At 38.9% G+C, this 15,089-nt stretch overlaps 3 protein-coding genes across 5 annotated transcripts; 2 read left to right on the forward strand and 1 right to left on the reverse strand.

Moving 5' to 3' along the window:
• Positions 1-464: 464 nt before the first annotated feature.
• Positions 465-8,081, forward strand: nek4 (NIMA-related kinase 4). Of its 2 annotated transcripts, none has more exons than XM_044122359.1 (16): positions 465-752; positions 1,478-1,744; positions 1,840-2,037; positions 2,248-2,355; positions 2,604-2,758; positions 3,099-3,243; positions 3,800-4,387; positions 4,469-4,513; positions 4,650-4,796; positions 5,064-5,204; positions 5,652-5,721; positions 5,967-6,079; positions 6,217-6,305; positions 6,422-6,639; positions 6,729-6,862; positions 7,439-8,081. In XM_044122359.1, exons 1-16 carry the CDS (start codon positions 663-665, stop codon positions 7,535-7,537), a joined length of 2,607 nt encoding a protein of 868 aa, XP_043978294.1. In that variant the 5' UTR covers positions 465-662; the 3' UTR covers positions 7,538-8,081. The 2 variants fall into 2 exon arrangements, with proteins under 2 accessions (XP_043978294.1, XP_043978293.1); XM_044122358.1 differs by having other exon boundaries at positions 466-752; positions 6,726-6,862.
• Positions 8,082-8,198: 117 nt separating this feature from the next.
• spcs1 (signal peptidase complex subunit 1) lies at positions 8,199-10,066 on the reverse strand. Its single transcript, XM_044122372.1, has 4 exons — positions 9,909-10,066; positions 9,465-9,524; positions 8,549-8,635; positions 8,199-8,440 (listed from the first exon to the last, which is right to left on the reverse strand). Exons 1-4 carry the CDS (start codon positions 9,942-9,944, stop codon positions 8,315-8,317), a joined length of 309 nt encoding a protein of 102 aa, XP_043978307.1. The 5' UTR covers positions 9,945-10,066; the 3' UTR covers positions 8,199-8,314.
• glt8d1 (glycosyltransferase 8 domain containing 1) lies at positions 10,005-14,581 on the forward strand. 2 transcript variants are annotated; one of them, XM_044122369.1, is made up of 10 exons: positions 10,005-10,094; positions 10,651-10,694; positions 11,966-12,064; positions 12,180-12,390; positions 12,502-12,619; positions 12,712-12,796; positions 12,876-12,988; positions 13,093-13,259; positions 13,366-13,478; positions 14,184-14,581. In XM_044122369.1, the coding sequence occupies exons 2-10, from the start codon at positions 10,679-10,681 to the stop codon at positions 14,360-14,362; spliced, it is 1,101 nt and encodes a 366-aa protein (XP_043978304.1). In that variant the 5' UTR covers positions 10,005-10,094; positions 10,651-10,678; the 3' UTR covers positions 14,363-14,581. The 2 variants fall into 2 exon arrangements, with proteins under 2 accessions (XP_043978304.1, XP_043978306.1); XM_044122371.1 differs by lacking the exon at positions 10,005-10,094 and adding an exon at positions 10,174-10,191.
• The last annotated feature ends 508 nt before the right edge of the window (positions 14,582-15,089 follow it).

The following is a 15,089-nucleotide window of genomic DNA, read 5'->3' on the forward strand; positions in this document are numbered from 1 at the left end:
CATACTGTCCATTTTTCAGACCGAGAGGTGTGACCTGTTTCCCTTCTTGATTTATTTACTCCTGGGATGTAGGTTGAACTGGTCAGTGGTACAGATGTCTGGTAACAATTTTTTGCATCTATGGATTAAAAGTAAAACACAATATTTCTCGTTTGTGTTCTTGTGTGTTTAATTATGCTTTGTGCACCTTTTTCCTTTTTTCAAACAGAGGCCCAAGTATTTGAAGATAATAAATACATTCCACATGTGTTTCTCCTCACATATGATCTTGATGGTGATGGTGTAACTTATATACTTGACTAATAAAAATGTCAGTCTTTTTATCAGACATATTCTGCATGTAAATATTAATGAAGACAAGAAATTGATCTCTGATCAACCTTTTACGGTAAAATGTTGCACTCCAGCCTCTAGATGGCGCTGCAGATAAACATTGGATTTGACCCCGACTCTCAGTCTCAGTTGCCTAGTGATGACAAACTATCCACAGCTTCTGATTTCCTGTCTTCAAAAAAATCTCACCGCTGCCTCCGAAGCTAACTCGAAGTTTTCCGGACAGATTTTTCTCTTGTTTATGTGGAGAGTTCTGTCTAAATATGGGACAAAGCAGCAGCTGTACTCTCTCTGGGAGCGTCGTCTAGCGCTGGCTGGGCTTTTGACCGATGATGAGTAACTATAATTTCATCAGGGTCGTTGGGAAAGGAAGCTACGGAGAGGTGAACTTGGTGAAGCACAAGACGGACCGAAAACAGGTGAGAAACAAATCTAAAAACGATTAATGCTAAAATATGTATTTAAAAATGCCGTGCTTTTGTAGTAAGTACGCCAAAACATTGTAAAGTTACCTAAAAGTCGGTTTAAACATAAGGGATTTGCTGAGATTTTTTTTTTGTGTGTAGCAAAAGATATAGTTTTATAGTAGGATTTTATTTTTTCATCCAAATACTCAATATAAAATGGATTTATAAATGAAAACACTTTCTGTATTACTTGTAGCCATTTGTAACTGTGCTGAAATATGGCACTTGATTAAATAATGCTAATGAGCTGGACATGATGGAAAAAATATTTGTATGATGGAACACGATCATATTTGTCTATGCAGTGGCTTCCAAAAGAACTCATGTTCTTTGAACCTTTCCATATTTTGTCACTTTACAGCCACAAACTTCAGTGGATTTTGTTAGATTAGATTTTATCTGATAGATGAATAAGCTGTGCATAATTGTGAGGTTGCATAATGATTCATGTACACTCTTTAAAGTGTTGCCTGCAGTTGTATTCAGGCCCCTTTGCTCTAATTTTGCTTCCCAGTGCACAATTGTGCACTACCTTGTGTTGGTCCATCATATAAAATCATCAAAAGATGCAAATGAGGTTGTGAAATATCAAAATGTAGATAAAGGTGAAGAGGTATGACTACTTTGGCAAAGAACTGTATGTTGGCACTGTGTGTTTATGCTTTGTGTTTCTTCAGTATGTGATAAAGAAGCTTAATTTAACCACATCATCCAAACGGGAACGCCGTGCCGCGGAGCAGGAGGCTCAGCTTCTGTCCCAACTGCGACATCCCAACATTGTGACTTACAGGGAGTCGTGGGAAGGAGACGACCGTCAGCTGTATATCGTGATGGGTTTCTGTGAAGGCGGAGACCTCTATCACAGACTCAAACAGCAGAAAGGGGAACTGTTGCCAGAGAGGCAGGTTGTAGAGTGGTTTGTCCAGATAGCCATGGCACTTCAGGTACACTATATTGGCACGCTTGGCTGAGAAAGTGGATTGGGTTGAATCACTTTTGGAAATCAGGAAGTCATCGTTGTGATTTATTTGCTTTCCAGTACCTCCATGAGAGGAATATTCTTCACCGGGACCTCAAAACGCAGAATATCTTCCTGACTAAAACCAACATCATCAAAGTTGGAGACCTGGGTATTGCACGTGTTTTGGAGAACCAGAATGACATGGCCAGCACTCTCATTGGGACCCCGTACTATATGAGTCCAGAGCTCTTTTCTAATAAACCCTACAACCACAAGGTATTATGGTTTCCTGCTCCCAGTAATTAAAGGAGCTTGCTTTTTATTTCATTGCTGAATGCAGCTTTTCTTTATTTTTCTCTTTCTGTCAGTGCTTCTTTCTTATTTTCTTTCTTGGTTACATCATTGTTTTCGGGCCAAGCATCAGATTTATTCCTGTCTTGGCAAAATTCACAAATTCTCATGCTCTGCCTGTGATGCTGTGTCCAGTCAGATGTATGGGCCCTGGGCTGCTGTGTGTATGAGATGTCCACGTTGAAGCACGCCTTCAATGCCAAAGACATGAACTCCCTGGTTTATCGCATTGTAGAGGGAAAGGTTGGTTTTATTTTTTTATTCTTTAGATAAGTTGCAGGTTAGCAATATGTTATTTTATGATATTAATCTTAATTAGGGCAGGTGTTTTTTTTCTTTTGTTGTTGTTCTTTTAGGGCCTCTGCAGATAAATCTGCTGGATTGAGTTTTGTCATTTTCGATTTGTTGGGGGAGGTTATTTTATTATGAAATCATTTAAACTTCATCCACAGATTATTGTTGGTTTTTTTTTTTATAATTTTGCTCTTTAGTTGCCACCAATGCCGAGCCAATACCACCCCCATCTCGGAGAGCTGATCAAGAGCATGCTTTGTAAGAAACCCGAAGACAGACCTGATGTCAAGCATATCCTCCGGCAGCCCTACATAAAGCGTCAAATTGCCATGTTCCTGGAGGCCACCAAAGAGTAAGCGTTATTCACATCAGACATTTTTCGCGGTTGACTTTCAGGCAATATCTAAAGTATAGGAAGCTCTGGAGATGTTAACATTTTCTTTGGCGTGAGCGAAATGGACAGGAATAGAGATGAGAATGAGTTGAGCAGTTTGGAGAAATAGAGGGGAAAAGCTGAGGTGTTGTGCACCGAGAAGAACAGGTGGATGTATTGGACACATGAGCTGCCAAGAAGGGGAAAAAGAAAATGTTGAGAGGCAAAAAGTAATCTGTACATAAAATGTGATTGATTGATTGATTGAGTTTGATGAGTATTTTCTCTAAATGTATGTTTCGCTTCTCTTTTTTTCCAGAAAAACGGCCAAGTCAAGAAAAAAGGCTGCAGTTGGACCAGGACACTGTAGTCCCAGCGGTGAGTCACCTGGTGCATCATGTCACCCAAAACCTCAGAAGCTTCCTCCAAGTCCAAATGCCGACACTGTTGCCCAGGTGAAGCAGGTGTGTTGATTGTTTACACCAAGGCTCTTCTGAGTTGTTGAAACCTCTGTAACATTTTGTGTTATTTAATGATTGTTTTTCTCCCATTTACACTTTTATCAATTGTGTCTTTTAAAGGTCCACTGATTTCTCTGGTTAGTCCACGGTGGACCTAAATCTTTTTCTTTATCTGATTGATTTCAGATTGTCTTTAGAATTTCACATCTCGAACACATGTAGTGATTTGATTGTTTGACATCATTTTTTTCATTTGAAACCTTTCCATTAAATTCATTTTTGCTCTTTACCAAACTATTGGATGGTGTTGCCTTGCCAACATACCATCATCATTAAACCATAAGAAAGCACAACTAGCTAAATTGTTTTTGTACTTGCTTGGACTAACTTTGAAAATTGAGTCTGTGAAGAAAGACTCAAAATCTGACAAAAGCAAAATCTGACAAGATGCCATTTACTAACTTTGAAGCCTCTCTATTTAAAAAGAAAAATTTGAAGTGTGAAAAAAAAGAACATGTCACCATCTCTATTTTATGCAATCTTTTCTCCTTAATCCTAGAGAGAAGACAAATCGCGGGAGCATAAAATCCAGAATGGTGTTACAGATTTCCCTCCAGCCTTTCCGTCACAAGCTATATCCCCATTATCTGATATTCTCAAAGCCAGTATCTCTCCCCTGGCAACCGTCAGCAGCGTTAATATTGATATCCCATTGCAGCCGAGTGACGGTGTGATGAAAAACCAGGTTCAAACGTCCCCGTCTGTTGAGTCGCGGAGGGAGTCTGGGACTCGCATCGTCTGCAAAGACAGAAAAGCGAGGCGGAAACCAGATCCCTCACTTCCTCCTTCTCCTGTGAATCCCGCTCTCGGAGCTGAGTCAGCTGTTTGTGCCAGGGGAGGAGACAAGAGGACGGCTTCCAATGGGCTGTTAGATATCCAGCCGAACCCGGGTAGTACACGTCCCGTCTCTGTGGAGAAACAGGACTCGCATGTGGACATCAAGGACGACACCGGCGAGTTACTTCGAGAGGCTGAACTGAACTCAAATGCAGAAAACGTGAAAGTGGACGCAAGTCCAAGCAGCAACAATGACACTGTGACTTTAATCAAGGGGACTCCGATGCATCCTCGCATGCCAAATGTTGATGTAAGTTTTAAAAGAAGGTAGAATCAATGTTTTGTTTTTTTTAAATGTCCCCTTTTCATAGGACTCCTTATGTCTTTTCAGGACAGCCTTGAAACGACGGAAAAGCTGTTAGAGCCTCCAGCAGTGGTAAGTGATGAACCTCCTGTACTGTTTCCCCAAAATAAATCTGGATGGGTTTTAAAAAAATAGCTAATATCAATATGCACAGAGGGTGCAAAACCTTTCTAAGTAGTATTGGAAGATTTGTGTTGTGTCTGTTTAGGAGCCTGTTGAAGAAGAATCGTCTTCTCTCTCGATTAAACAAGACCCAGCTACCGTTTGCCAAAATCCCCAGGTCCTCCCTGAGCCTTCAGGATCAGAGCAACACAGGGGGATGCTTTTTGATCCCACTAAAGGGGGCCATAAACAGGTAAACATGACTACTATTACTAACTAGTATTGAAAATGTATAGAATTTATATATAATGGAACTTTTAATATGGCATTGCAATAATATAGAAGTAATGCATAGTTCGTCTTTAGTTTTAATTCATCGATGGGTGATGGGGTTTTTTTTCTTAACTGAATATCTGTGTTTTTTGAGAAGTGACTGAAACTGCAGCAAGCAACCATGAAGGCCAGTTTGACTATACTCAGCATTAATGTTGGATTGTCTTTTGTTTCTTGTTAATTCAAGTTGGCAGCTTCAAGACCTCTACCTCGTCCTCCCATAGAGGCAGCGGCTGTGGAGAGGAAAAGGAGGATTAAGAAGACCATGGAGGCTGCAGGCTCCACATCTGTTAGTTCATCTAAGGATGGGTTGTTGCCTTTACCACAAGTGAGAGCAACACTTTAACTCCCCCCAACTTTATTTGGAGTTAAATCTTTGCTCTTTGTTATATTCATCATCACCTTTTTGAAACAATTTTGGGATCTATTTTCAAGCACTTTATCCAAAAATGACTTGCTTTTGTTTTTGAAAATCTTTTTTTTTTATTATTATTATTTTATTGCATAATGTTATGCAGTCCAACAACATTTCCAGAGTCTTTAGAGAGGAAATAGACCATTCTTTATCTCCTTGTTCAAATGCAGTTTTACGCTAAACCCACCAAAAGCTAATTTAATCCACGTCCGATTTGGTTTTACAACTTTTCATTTTAATATGTGCTTTCGGACTTTGGCGTTTCTGTGTTTATTATTCAGTTTCTAATCATGCTTCTTTATATATTTTAAATAAACTCATTCATCTATCAGCTTATTTGAGAGCTATTTTATTTTTTAGGAGCGTCCTCTGACTGCCAGAGAGAGAAGACGCCTGAGGCAATCAGGCGCAGATGGAGCAGGTCAACCAGGTAATGCCTCCAAACCACAAAAAAAAAAAAAAAAAAGACAGACAGACAGAGAACATTCATATAGGTCTTTGTTGTTGTTGATGTGGAGAGAAATAGACAAAAAAAATATATATCTAAAGCCAAACTACAAATAGTTATGATTCTGAACAATTTCAGAATCATAACTATTTGCACATGTTAAGAAAAGCACATGTTAAGTATTATTGCAAGGAAAAACCTATTTGGTTGTTTTCCCTGTTGCTTAGGTCCGAGTGCTGTGCGAAGGGCATCGTATGATGTTGCCTCCACCACAGTTGAGCGACACAATGCCCCCGTCACTCGATCTGCTTCATACTCCATCATAGACTCCAGCAGTAAGGTGCAGATACTCTTATCTTTCTCTTAAACTCAATTTTAGAATTTATGAAGTTTAGAAAAAGCAACATTTATTAATTTATCAAAATCTTTCATTCACAAGAGTTGGTTGTTTGTTTGTTTTTTTTAACATCACAACAGGATAGACTGATGGAGCAAAGGTCAGATGAAGACGAGTACAGCTCATCCACAAGTTCCACAGAGCGCTCAGAGGGAGACTGCAGGGAAAGGTGAGGACGAGTCAAGTGTCTCAGCGCCGGCCTTTGTAATTAGTAGCATTTTATTCTTTTGAGTTTTATACTGAAACACATTAACCTGCGTGTAAACGTACTCTGTGTATGAGCAGAAAAACAGAATCCAGCGACATGCATGATTTGGTCCACATGATGACTCAGACTTTGAGGATGGATGTTGGAGACGCTGGACGTGAGTTGGGAAAAGGCCGATTGGACTCGACCGCGATGCCAGAATTCAAGCTGAATCGCAAGTACAGAGACACCCTGGTGCTTCATGGGAAAGCCAGAGATGAGGCAGGGAACCTGTCACTTGGCGAAATCCCAACAGGTGAGATACTTCGGTTTAATCCTGGCTTCATAAAGCAAGCAAGCTGCTCTGCAACTGTCTTGAGTTTAACAGCTCTGTTTCTTTAGAAGGCGCCACGTCCGGTCCAGCCAAGGTCAGGAGAGCTATAGAGCGTCTGAGAACAGATGTGGTGAAAGGTCTGGGTGTTAAGCTTTTGGATAAAGTGCTTGAAATCATGGAGGAGGAAGATGAGGTCAAAAGAGAAGTGAGTAGAATAATGTAAACTCTCTTAAATAAATGGAAAACATCATGTTTTCATTAGAGACATCTTAATTAGTACTTTTTTTTCTACCTTATACCAGTAGGATCAGTAGGTTAAAGCAAACATTTACGGTACTCTTACAGTGTACCAGTCAGACACTGCTTTACAGTTTCTGGAATCAGTGCTGTATATGTTGTCAGCTTTCACTACTACATTAATAATCTGATGTTAATACTTAAGCAACCAACGATGTTCTGGAGGTCGCAGTCAGTTGTTCTGACATCACTAAGTGCAACCCTACAAAATATTATTTTCTTCTTTGAATTTCAAAAATTCAACAATGTTCTGTATATATATTTTTTACCTTTTGAGTTGTGAATTTAACTTTATTGGATCAATGGGTTAGTATTTTTCATGGCAATTGCAAATGAACAAATTTCTGTTTACTGAACTAAATCTAATAAAGACTAACTTCAGTTCACACTAACACATTTTTTAAAATTAGTTCTTCAATTAGCATTGCATGTACGCCTGTTCATATTTCCAGCCTAAGCTCGGCTGCCTTCATTTTGTTTGCAGCTGTGCCTTCGTGACCAAATGGGAGATGAGAAGTACCAAGCTTATGCCGTCATGGTGAGGCAGCTGAAGTTTTTCGAGGATATTGCTGTCAAGATATGAAGAGCACTGAAACAGCAAGAATACATATAATTTGGAAAAAACAGTGGAAAAAACTCACATCAGTTAGTCACATCAAGCACTCTTTCATTTACTGAGGTACCGAGGAAGTTTGGTCTTTACCGCAAACATTTTGCAAGCTGAAATTTGTCTCAAGGTGAAAATTCTGATATGAACAAGTTTTCTGTGAAAGAAGAACCGACACATACAGACACGTATGGACAAAGTGGTACACACGATTATGTAAATCACTTATTTCTGCATTTTACCACGCAACACTGGATGTGAAAATGATTCTTTAAAGTTGAGGATATCTATGCAAACATTTCAGTCATTTTAAAGCTTCCATTTAAGGAATTTCATTTATTTATGATTCTTCACGCCGTCTTTCCTGTGCTGTCCGTAACACCTTAGATGTAACTTCTGTTGACTAATTTTCTTCTTGACACAAAATAATGTAAAATAGATTTATTGTAGATATTGACATGAGTAATTTTTAATAAAACTAAAATGGAATGCCTTTTTTTGCTTCTAGTTGGCTTATTAAAATTCGAGAATTGCACAATTTTTATATCGGATAAAAACCATGTTAAGAGATTTCACTGATAAGTGCAGAAAAAACATAAATTGAAATTTCACATCAACTCAAACAGACGGCACCGGATTTAATTATTTATTTTTTATTTTAAATGCACAGAATTGACCTACTTACACTGTTATTAGCTGTAGATGTGAAGTGTAGGACAAAATTCACTTTTCTACATAAAAAATGAACAGGAGTTATTTATGCTTCTTTCTCTTGGTGTTGTCCTGGGGCTTTTGGTTGGGCTCTCCGCTGGCTTCTGGTGCCACCGGCTGCCAGGGCAGAGGATTCTGTCTGTACATCGGCCATGGGGGCAGGGTCAACTACAGAGGATGGAAACAAGGTGACAGATGTTTACAGGGCAGTATTAAAAAAAAAAAAAAAGGGCTTGATGTGACGCAAGACGCCAGCCAGTGAATGTAAAAACTCACCAGACAAGACACAGCAAATCCAGCCAACACAATGTACACTGTCCAGCCAAACTGCTGAATAATCAGCCCATACACGAATCCGATCACCTGAGAAGAAAATCCAAACCACATCAGTACAGCAGGACCGCTGGGGAGGATGTTTAACCACTTGAACTGCCATTCATCCCAGACAATTTGTCCATTCTTGTGTTAAGTCAATCCGGTGCAGGTTTTGTCAAATATTTCCCAGTTGTCTTCAAAGCAGGCTTATCATAACCACTATCTGTATGAAAATGCTGATTTTTTTTTTGTATTAGTTTGTAAGCAAATATATTTATGATTTGAGTGAAATTATACCACCTTCAGTTGCAGGCACAAGTAAACTTTCCAAGCTGGTTAATTGCAAAAAGGTTAGTGACGGCCAATTTGTTTAGCAAACAACTTTAGAAAACAGAATTCTCCCTAGGTGTGACTGTGTGTGTGAATGGTTGTTTGTCTTGTATGTCTCTGTGTTGCCCTGAGACATACAAGGAAAATTTCAATATAATATTCAATTTAACCACAGTTGCAAACTGTAGCTTCATGATGCATTCATTTCTGAAATAAAAGTGGTTTTTTGTTGCTGCTGAAAACTTCAATTTTGCTTATCTGCCAATCTGTGCCTTCTGAGGTTGGAAAAGAAAATAAGAAATAAAAGCAGCTTTATTCAAAAAAAAAATGTATCATGTCACAGTAAAATTTTACCCAACATACTGGCGACCATGCAAAAGGAGCACTGACCAAGAAGTCTGTGCGTAAAACCACAGCAAACAAAAACAAGACATTGAGATATATCATTTTGTGTGTATCGAATATTTATAAACGTTTCAAGTTATAGAACTGAAATACTTTAACATTTGACATTTTAATTCTGGCTTAAATAAACGTAAATATTTACCGCAGAGATTAGTATAATTCCTTGGAAAATCTGCTCAGCCAGCTTCTGGCCCTTGTAGTCCTGCAAAACAAGAGGGAGATAAAATAAATTAAGTCATTAATGATTCTTATAATAAATTCCGTTAGCAAAAGATGTCTGTAGTGGTTCTTCAACTGGTTATGCTACATCTGCAAACTGAGGGACAACTTTGAACTACTTTTTAAAATTATTGTTTGACAGAGAGAATTATTTAGTTAATGCTAAGCTTTTATCAACTTGGAATGTTGAATCTAAGTCAGAAATGTTATTCTATTTTCTGTGCAGAAGAAAACATGGCTTTGGTTAGCATCCGTTACCAAAATAATCAAAACGAGAGAAAGCTAACGTTTCGGGAAAAAAATCATCTGCATTATTTAAGATAATTTAATTTACAGTTTTTCAACAAATTAAGTAATTATTTCTCACCATGTGCGTAGGAATGGACTTAAATACAGACAGCATTTTTACACTTGAAACGAACTGTCTAAACGGAAATATGTTTGATTCTGCTTTGAGTCAAGCAAGCTTACTTCCGCTTTGAAAAGCTACGTTGTATTGTGAGGAAGGACCTGCCGACGTAATACGTGGGCCGAACTGGACAGAACAGCGCAGGTTCTCTGATTCATATATTATGTGGATTCCTCAAAGCGCTTCGTGTTTTCTTAACACTCGCTTCAAAGTCTGGGAAATTTACGAGCTCTTTACAAAGGTGCCTTATGTAAATGTGAAGTTCCTTCATCATAACTGCAATACTGGCCTTGCATTTTTACAAAATAATAATTTTAGAATGTTTACAGTTTTCTTATTAACCTTAATCGAAAACTTTTGCCTACTCGAAACTCCCAGATAATGGATATTTTCAATCAGGCATATCCTAAACACCTAAAGCTGCGTACAGTCGCGATAGCAGAGGGGACAAACTTGTTGATGTTGAGTTGGCAGTTTGGCTTCAATTTGAATTCGTCACTTGAGTGTTTTTCCTCAGATCTGCATCTTGCATGTAGGCGTCTTGAATCTGAGCGCATAATTAACACCCAGCAAAACCTTTTCGTGTCTATGCCGTTATCACATAGCGGCGTCGCGACGTTACGGTCTGGAGGGCACGCAGCCCACCGTGGGCATCACTTAAACCTATTTGTATTCTCTTGGTTTTTAATTATTGTCGTAGTGCTGGAAGGACTGATGCGGCGGCTGCCATGACACTAAGGAGAGGTAAGTAAGTTGCATTAACAATTAAGTCATATCTTTCCACACATTAAGATAATCAGTGAATAATTGCACTTATAACAAACGTGAAACTGATTGTAATTCACATGGATGTTGTGGGGAAAATGTACTACTCCCATCAAGTTAAGTGTTCAAGTCAGTGCCTCGCAAAAGTAATTTTCCATATGTTGAGGCAACTACAAGCATTAGTGTATTTTAATGGGATTTGATTTGTTTTTGATAGACAAATCAAAAACAAATCAGCCCAAAATAGTATAGATTTGTGAAATTAAAGGAATATATATGGTGGCCCTGAGGTGCAAACCACTACAACATTAACGAAGCACAATTGCAATTTACAAAAGCACTACAACATTAACAAAACGGAAGAGGTATGTCCCAGTGGAAGACCTAAGAAATCGCTGATTGGACAAAAATAATATTGTATTATATTTACCTTTAATTTTGTTACCTTATAAAATGACGCCTAGTAATTCACCTGTGCTCTTCTGTGAAAGCTTCAGAGCTACGTCAGAGAACATTGCTTTAAAACAGGATTGTAAAGACAGGGTGGATCAGGGATAAAGCAAAATGCCATGCCCTAGGTGGAACCTAACACTACGCTGAAACAGGGTGGTGGCTGTGTAATGCTGTGGAGACGCTTTTCTTAAGTTAATGCAGGGGTCTCAAACTCCAGGCCTCAAGGACCGCCGCTGTCTTGCAGTTTTTAGATGTGCCACAGGTACAAAACACTGGAATAAAATGGCTTAATTACCTCCTCCTTGTGTAGGTCAGTTCTCCAGAGCCTTGCTAATGACCTAATTATTCTATTCAGATGTGGTGCAACAGAGTCACATCTAAAAGTTGCAGGACTGTGGCCCTTGAGGACTGGAGTTTGAGGCCCCTGAATTAATGGGATGGAACTCAGCCAAAGCTCAGACATCAGGCTAGACATCAACTGATCCGACTGAACTAAATAGGCAAATGTGTTAGTCTGTAGATGTGTAAAGTAGGTGGCGTCATACCCCAACAGACTTGTTGCTGTAATCTTGGTGAAAGGTTGTTCTGCAAATAGCAAATGCACATTGAATTATGGAATTGTATATGAGAGAGAGATTAGGTAAATAAGAAAAGCACATAATTTATTCATGGAAAAAAATGTTGGTAAAGTCCCACACATTGAAGTTTGTGGTTGCAACATGACAAAATAAGGGAAAGTTCTGTATGTTAAACTTCAGCCTCTTACATCTAACAGCTCCATCTAATGTGCTCCACAGTAAATGGAGTCCTTCTCGTTCTACTGGCTGTAGCCATACTGATCATAGTTCATCGAAACCTCCTGAACCTCAGTGACTTCTTAGACAGAGAAAACCCAGGTACGTTTCTGAACCAAAGTTTACATGCACTGACGTAGTCTTGTATGTCACATCAGAGTATTTTGGTGCAACAAAACGACTGTAAATGCTGTGCGGTTAACGTCCCTCAATCCAGATGCTGGACAGATTCTACCTTTTGAGGCGGAGTTGTCTCCTGGTGTTGGACAAAAGACGGAAAGGAAAAGAGACGAGATTCCTGTCCTCATCACTGCCTCAGAGGACAGACTCGGGGCTGTGATAGTTGCAATGAACAGCGTCTCCCAGAACAGCAAAGCCAACGTGGTCTTCACTATTGTGACCCTGAATGATACAGTTGATCACCTAAAGTAAATTTGTTGTTCTATTTGTTATTCTTGTGTGGATAATTCAGCCAACACAGGAATTCTCTGTCATCTTAAGTGAATTAAAAACATTTTTTTTTTCTGTTTTACCAACAGGACGTGGATAAGCAAGACAGCGTTAAAAAATGTCAAATATAACATAGTTATTTTCCAACCAGAGCTTCTGAATGGGAAAATATCAAAAGATCCTAAAATGCTGGAAGCTGCAAAACCAGTAAGACGACTGATAATACTGCAATTCTGACTCAGAATATATATCACAGCTGCTGTTTATGTATTAAACCTTTTATGATATGTGTGTGTTAGTTGACCTTTGCCAGGTTTTATCTGCCTATGTACATACCTGAGGTAGAGAAGGCCATCTATCTTGATGATGACGTTGTTGTACAAGGTAAGAACGAACCCATAATAAATCAAATCAGGTCTGTCAAAAAAAGGAGGTTTATTTATTCGTCGTTTTTGGCTAACAGGAGATATTCAAGAGCTTTATGATATCAACTTGAAACAAGGACATGCAGCTGCCTTCTCTGATGATTGTGACTCAGCGTCTGCAAAGGGCATCGTTCGAGGAGCTGGAAATCAGGTGGTGTTTCCTTCTAAGAGTTACTTGTGATTTATGCTGCTCAATATAAGGAACTGAAATATACAGATGAAGTATTAAATCACTAATCTTTTTTTTTTTTACAGAACAACTACATGGGTTTCCTGGACTTTAAAAAGGAGGCTATTAAAAAACTGGGGATGAAGGCCAACACATGCTCCTTTAATCCAGGAGTCATTGTTGCAAACCTGACCGAGTGGAAGAACCAAAACATCACCCAGCAGCTGGAGAAGTGGATGGAGCTCAACTCTCAGTGAGCGCACACACAAACCGAATAATGGACCTAAAAGAAGACGCTTCCGTAGAAATAAAAATAGTTGTAGCAAATGCATTTAATAATTTTTTTTTGTTTTTAATAGGGAGGATCTGTACAGTAACACACTTGCAGAAAGCATTACAACCCCTCCACTTCTCATCGTCTTTTATAAACGTCACTCCTCCATCAACCCGATGTGGCATGTGAGACACCTGGGTGAGTTACAGGTTAATTTCTGAATGTTGTTTCTAACTTTTTGTTAATCGGTGAAAAAGAAATCTTCATGGGTATCGTAGCAATCAAACCGTTCCGATTGCTGACCAGCTTAAGCATGTTTCTAGTAGCATTTTGATGATTTAAAGTCGGAAGGCCTCCCTTTTCATTGCCATAATCTTTAGGGCCCCTCCATCAGATTAGAGTAGTCTCTTTGATCTGATAGAGACACGACTGATTGGGCCACTCCAAAAAAGATAGTATATAACTTCCTGTTATAACAGACAAGCTGGTAAAATTAATATATTGCTGTAAACCTAAATCTGGCATCTGTAATGGTTATGAATTACTCTGTCTTTAAGTAGAGAGACAAACTAAAGAAAAAACGATTTTATGGCACCGAGAACATATCAGAGGCAGCATTCGTACCATACTTTCCTCACATATGTTAAATTGGCAATATCAATTACGCTTTATTTATAATTCTAATGCATTTGGGAAGAGGACCCTCTAAAAAGGAAGATAACTGCACTTGAAATTTTCAGTAAGTATATATTTCTTTCCCACTCGTAGTCAACTACAAGCTCTGGTTGCTCTCATGTGGATGGGGTAAACGCTGAAATAATCAACATTGTAACTTTCCAGTAATTCTAAGGGTTAACTCTTAATAAGCCGGGTACAATAAATGTAAAAATCCAAACTTTTCAGGTATCACAGGTGCTGGAAATCGCTACTCTCCCCAATATGTGAAGACTGCTAAACTGCTGCATTGGAATGGACATTATAAGCCCTGGGGGAGGACGTCGTCCTTCTCTGACGTGTGGGACCAGTGGTTCATTCCTGATCCCACAGGGAAGTTTCATCCCGTGCGAAGACACGCAGACTGAAAAATTACTCTTCAGAGACCTATGGACCAACGCAGTCCCTGGCAGAACACAGTGTGGCTCCTTTCACCTCAGGAACTAAGCAACCCAGCAGTCTTATTCATCCTCCTCTGGATTTGTGGGCCTCTTCACGCTGACATTATCTTGAACACAGATGCCTGTTTTTACAAAATGTTTTCCTTGCAATGACACCAACCTGTCTGATAAAACCAGAGGTTTTTTTTTAGTTTTTTTTTTACCACATATAATACATCATCAATCATATGATACAGCCTTACATAATGTTTTAGAGTTTCTCAGGCCTTTGAGACCATATTTGACCATAGGTTTATAATTTTTGTTTAGGAATCCCATGGCCACATGACCTTTAGAGTAGTGTTTTAGGTGCTGTGACTAACAGATCAGTTACTGCCTCACAAGTGCACTAAAATGAAACTGTTACCATTTTCACAACTTTATAGTCTTTAATATTTTGCATACCTATTTAGTGGGGACCCTTTTCTACCAGATAACCACATACAGCTTAAAGGTCCTCAGATTAGCTTTGACACAGAAGTTAAACTCCTAGTTTAAAATGTACTAAACAAAAACAGTGTTGTCTAAATTTAAGATAATTTTTTTTTTTATACTTGTTAAACTGCAGGAAGGCTGCCAAGAGAAATGGTCATGACTGTGCTTAAGATTTTATGCCCATTTATTGTCATTGCTAAATGATGGCTTAGTGTAAGAT

The sequence above is a fragment of the Gambusia affinis genome, linkage group LG07 (assembly GCF_019740435.1).
Source record: "Gambusia affinis linkage group LG07, SWU_Gaff_1.0, whole genome shotgun sequence".
NCBI classification, from domain to species: domain Eukaryota; kingdom Metazoa; phylum Chordata; class Actinopteri; order Cyprinodontiformes; family Poeciliidae; genus Gambusia; species Gambusia affinis.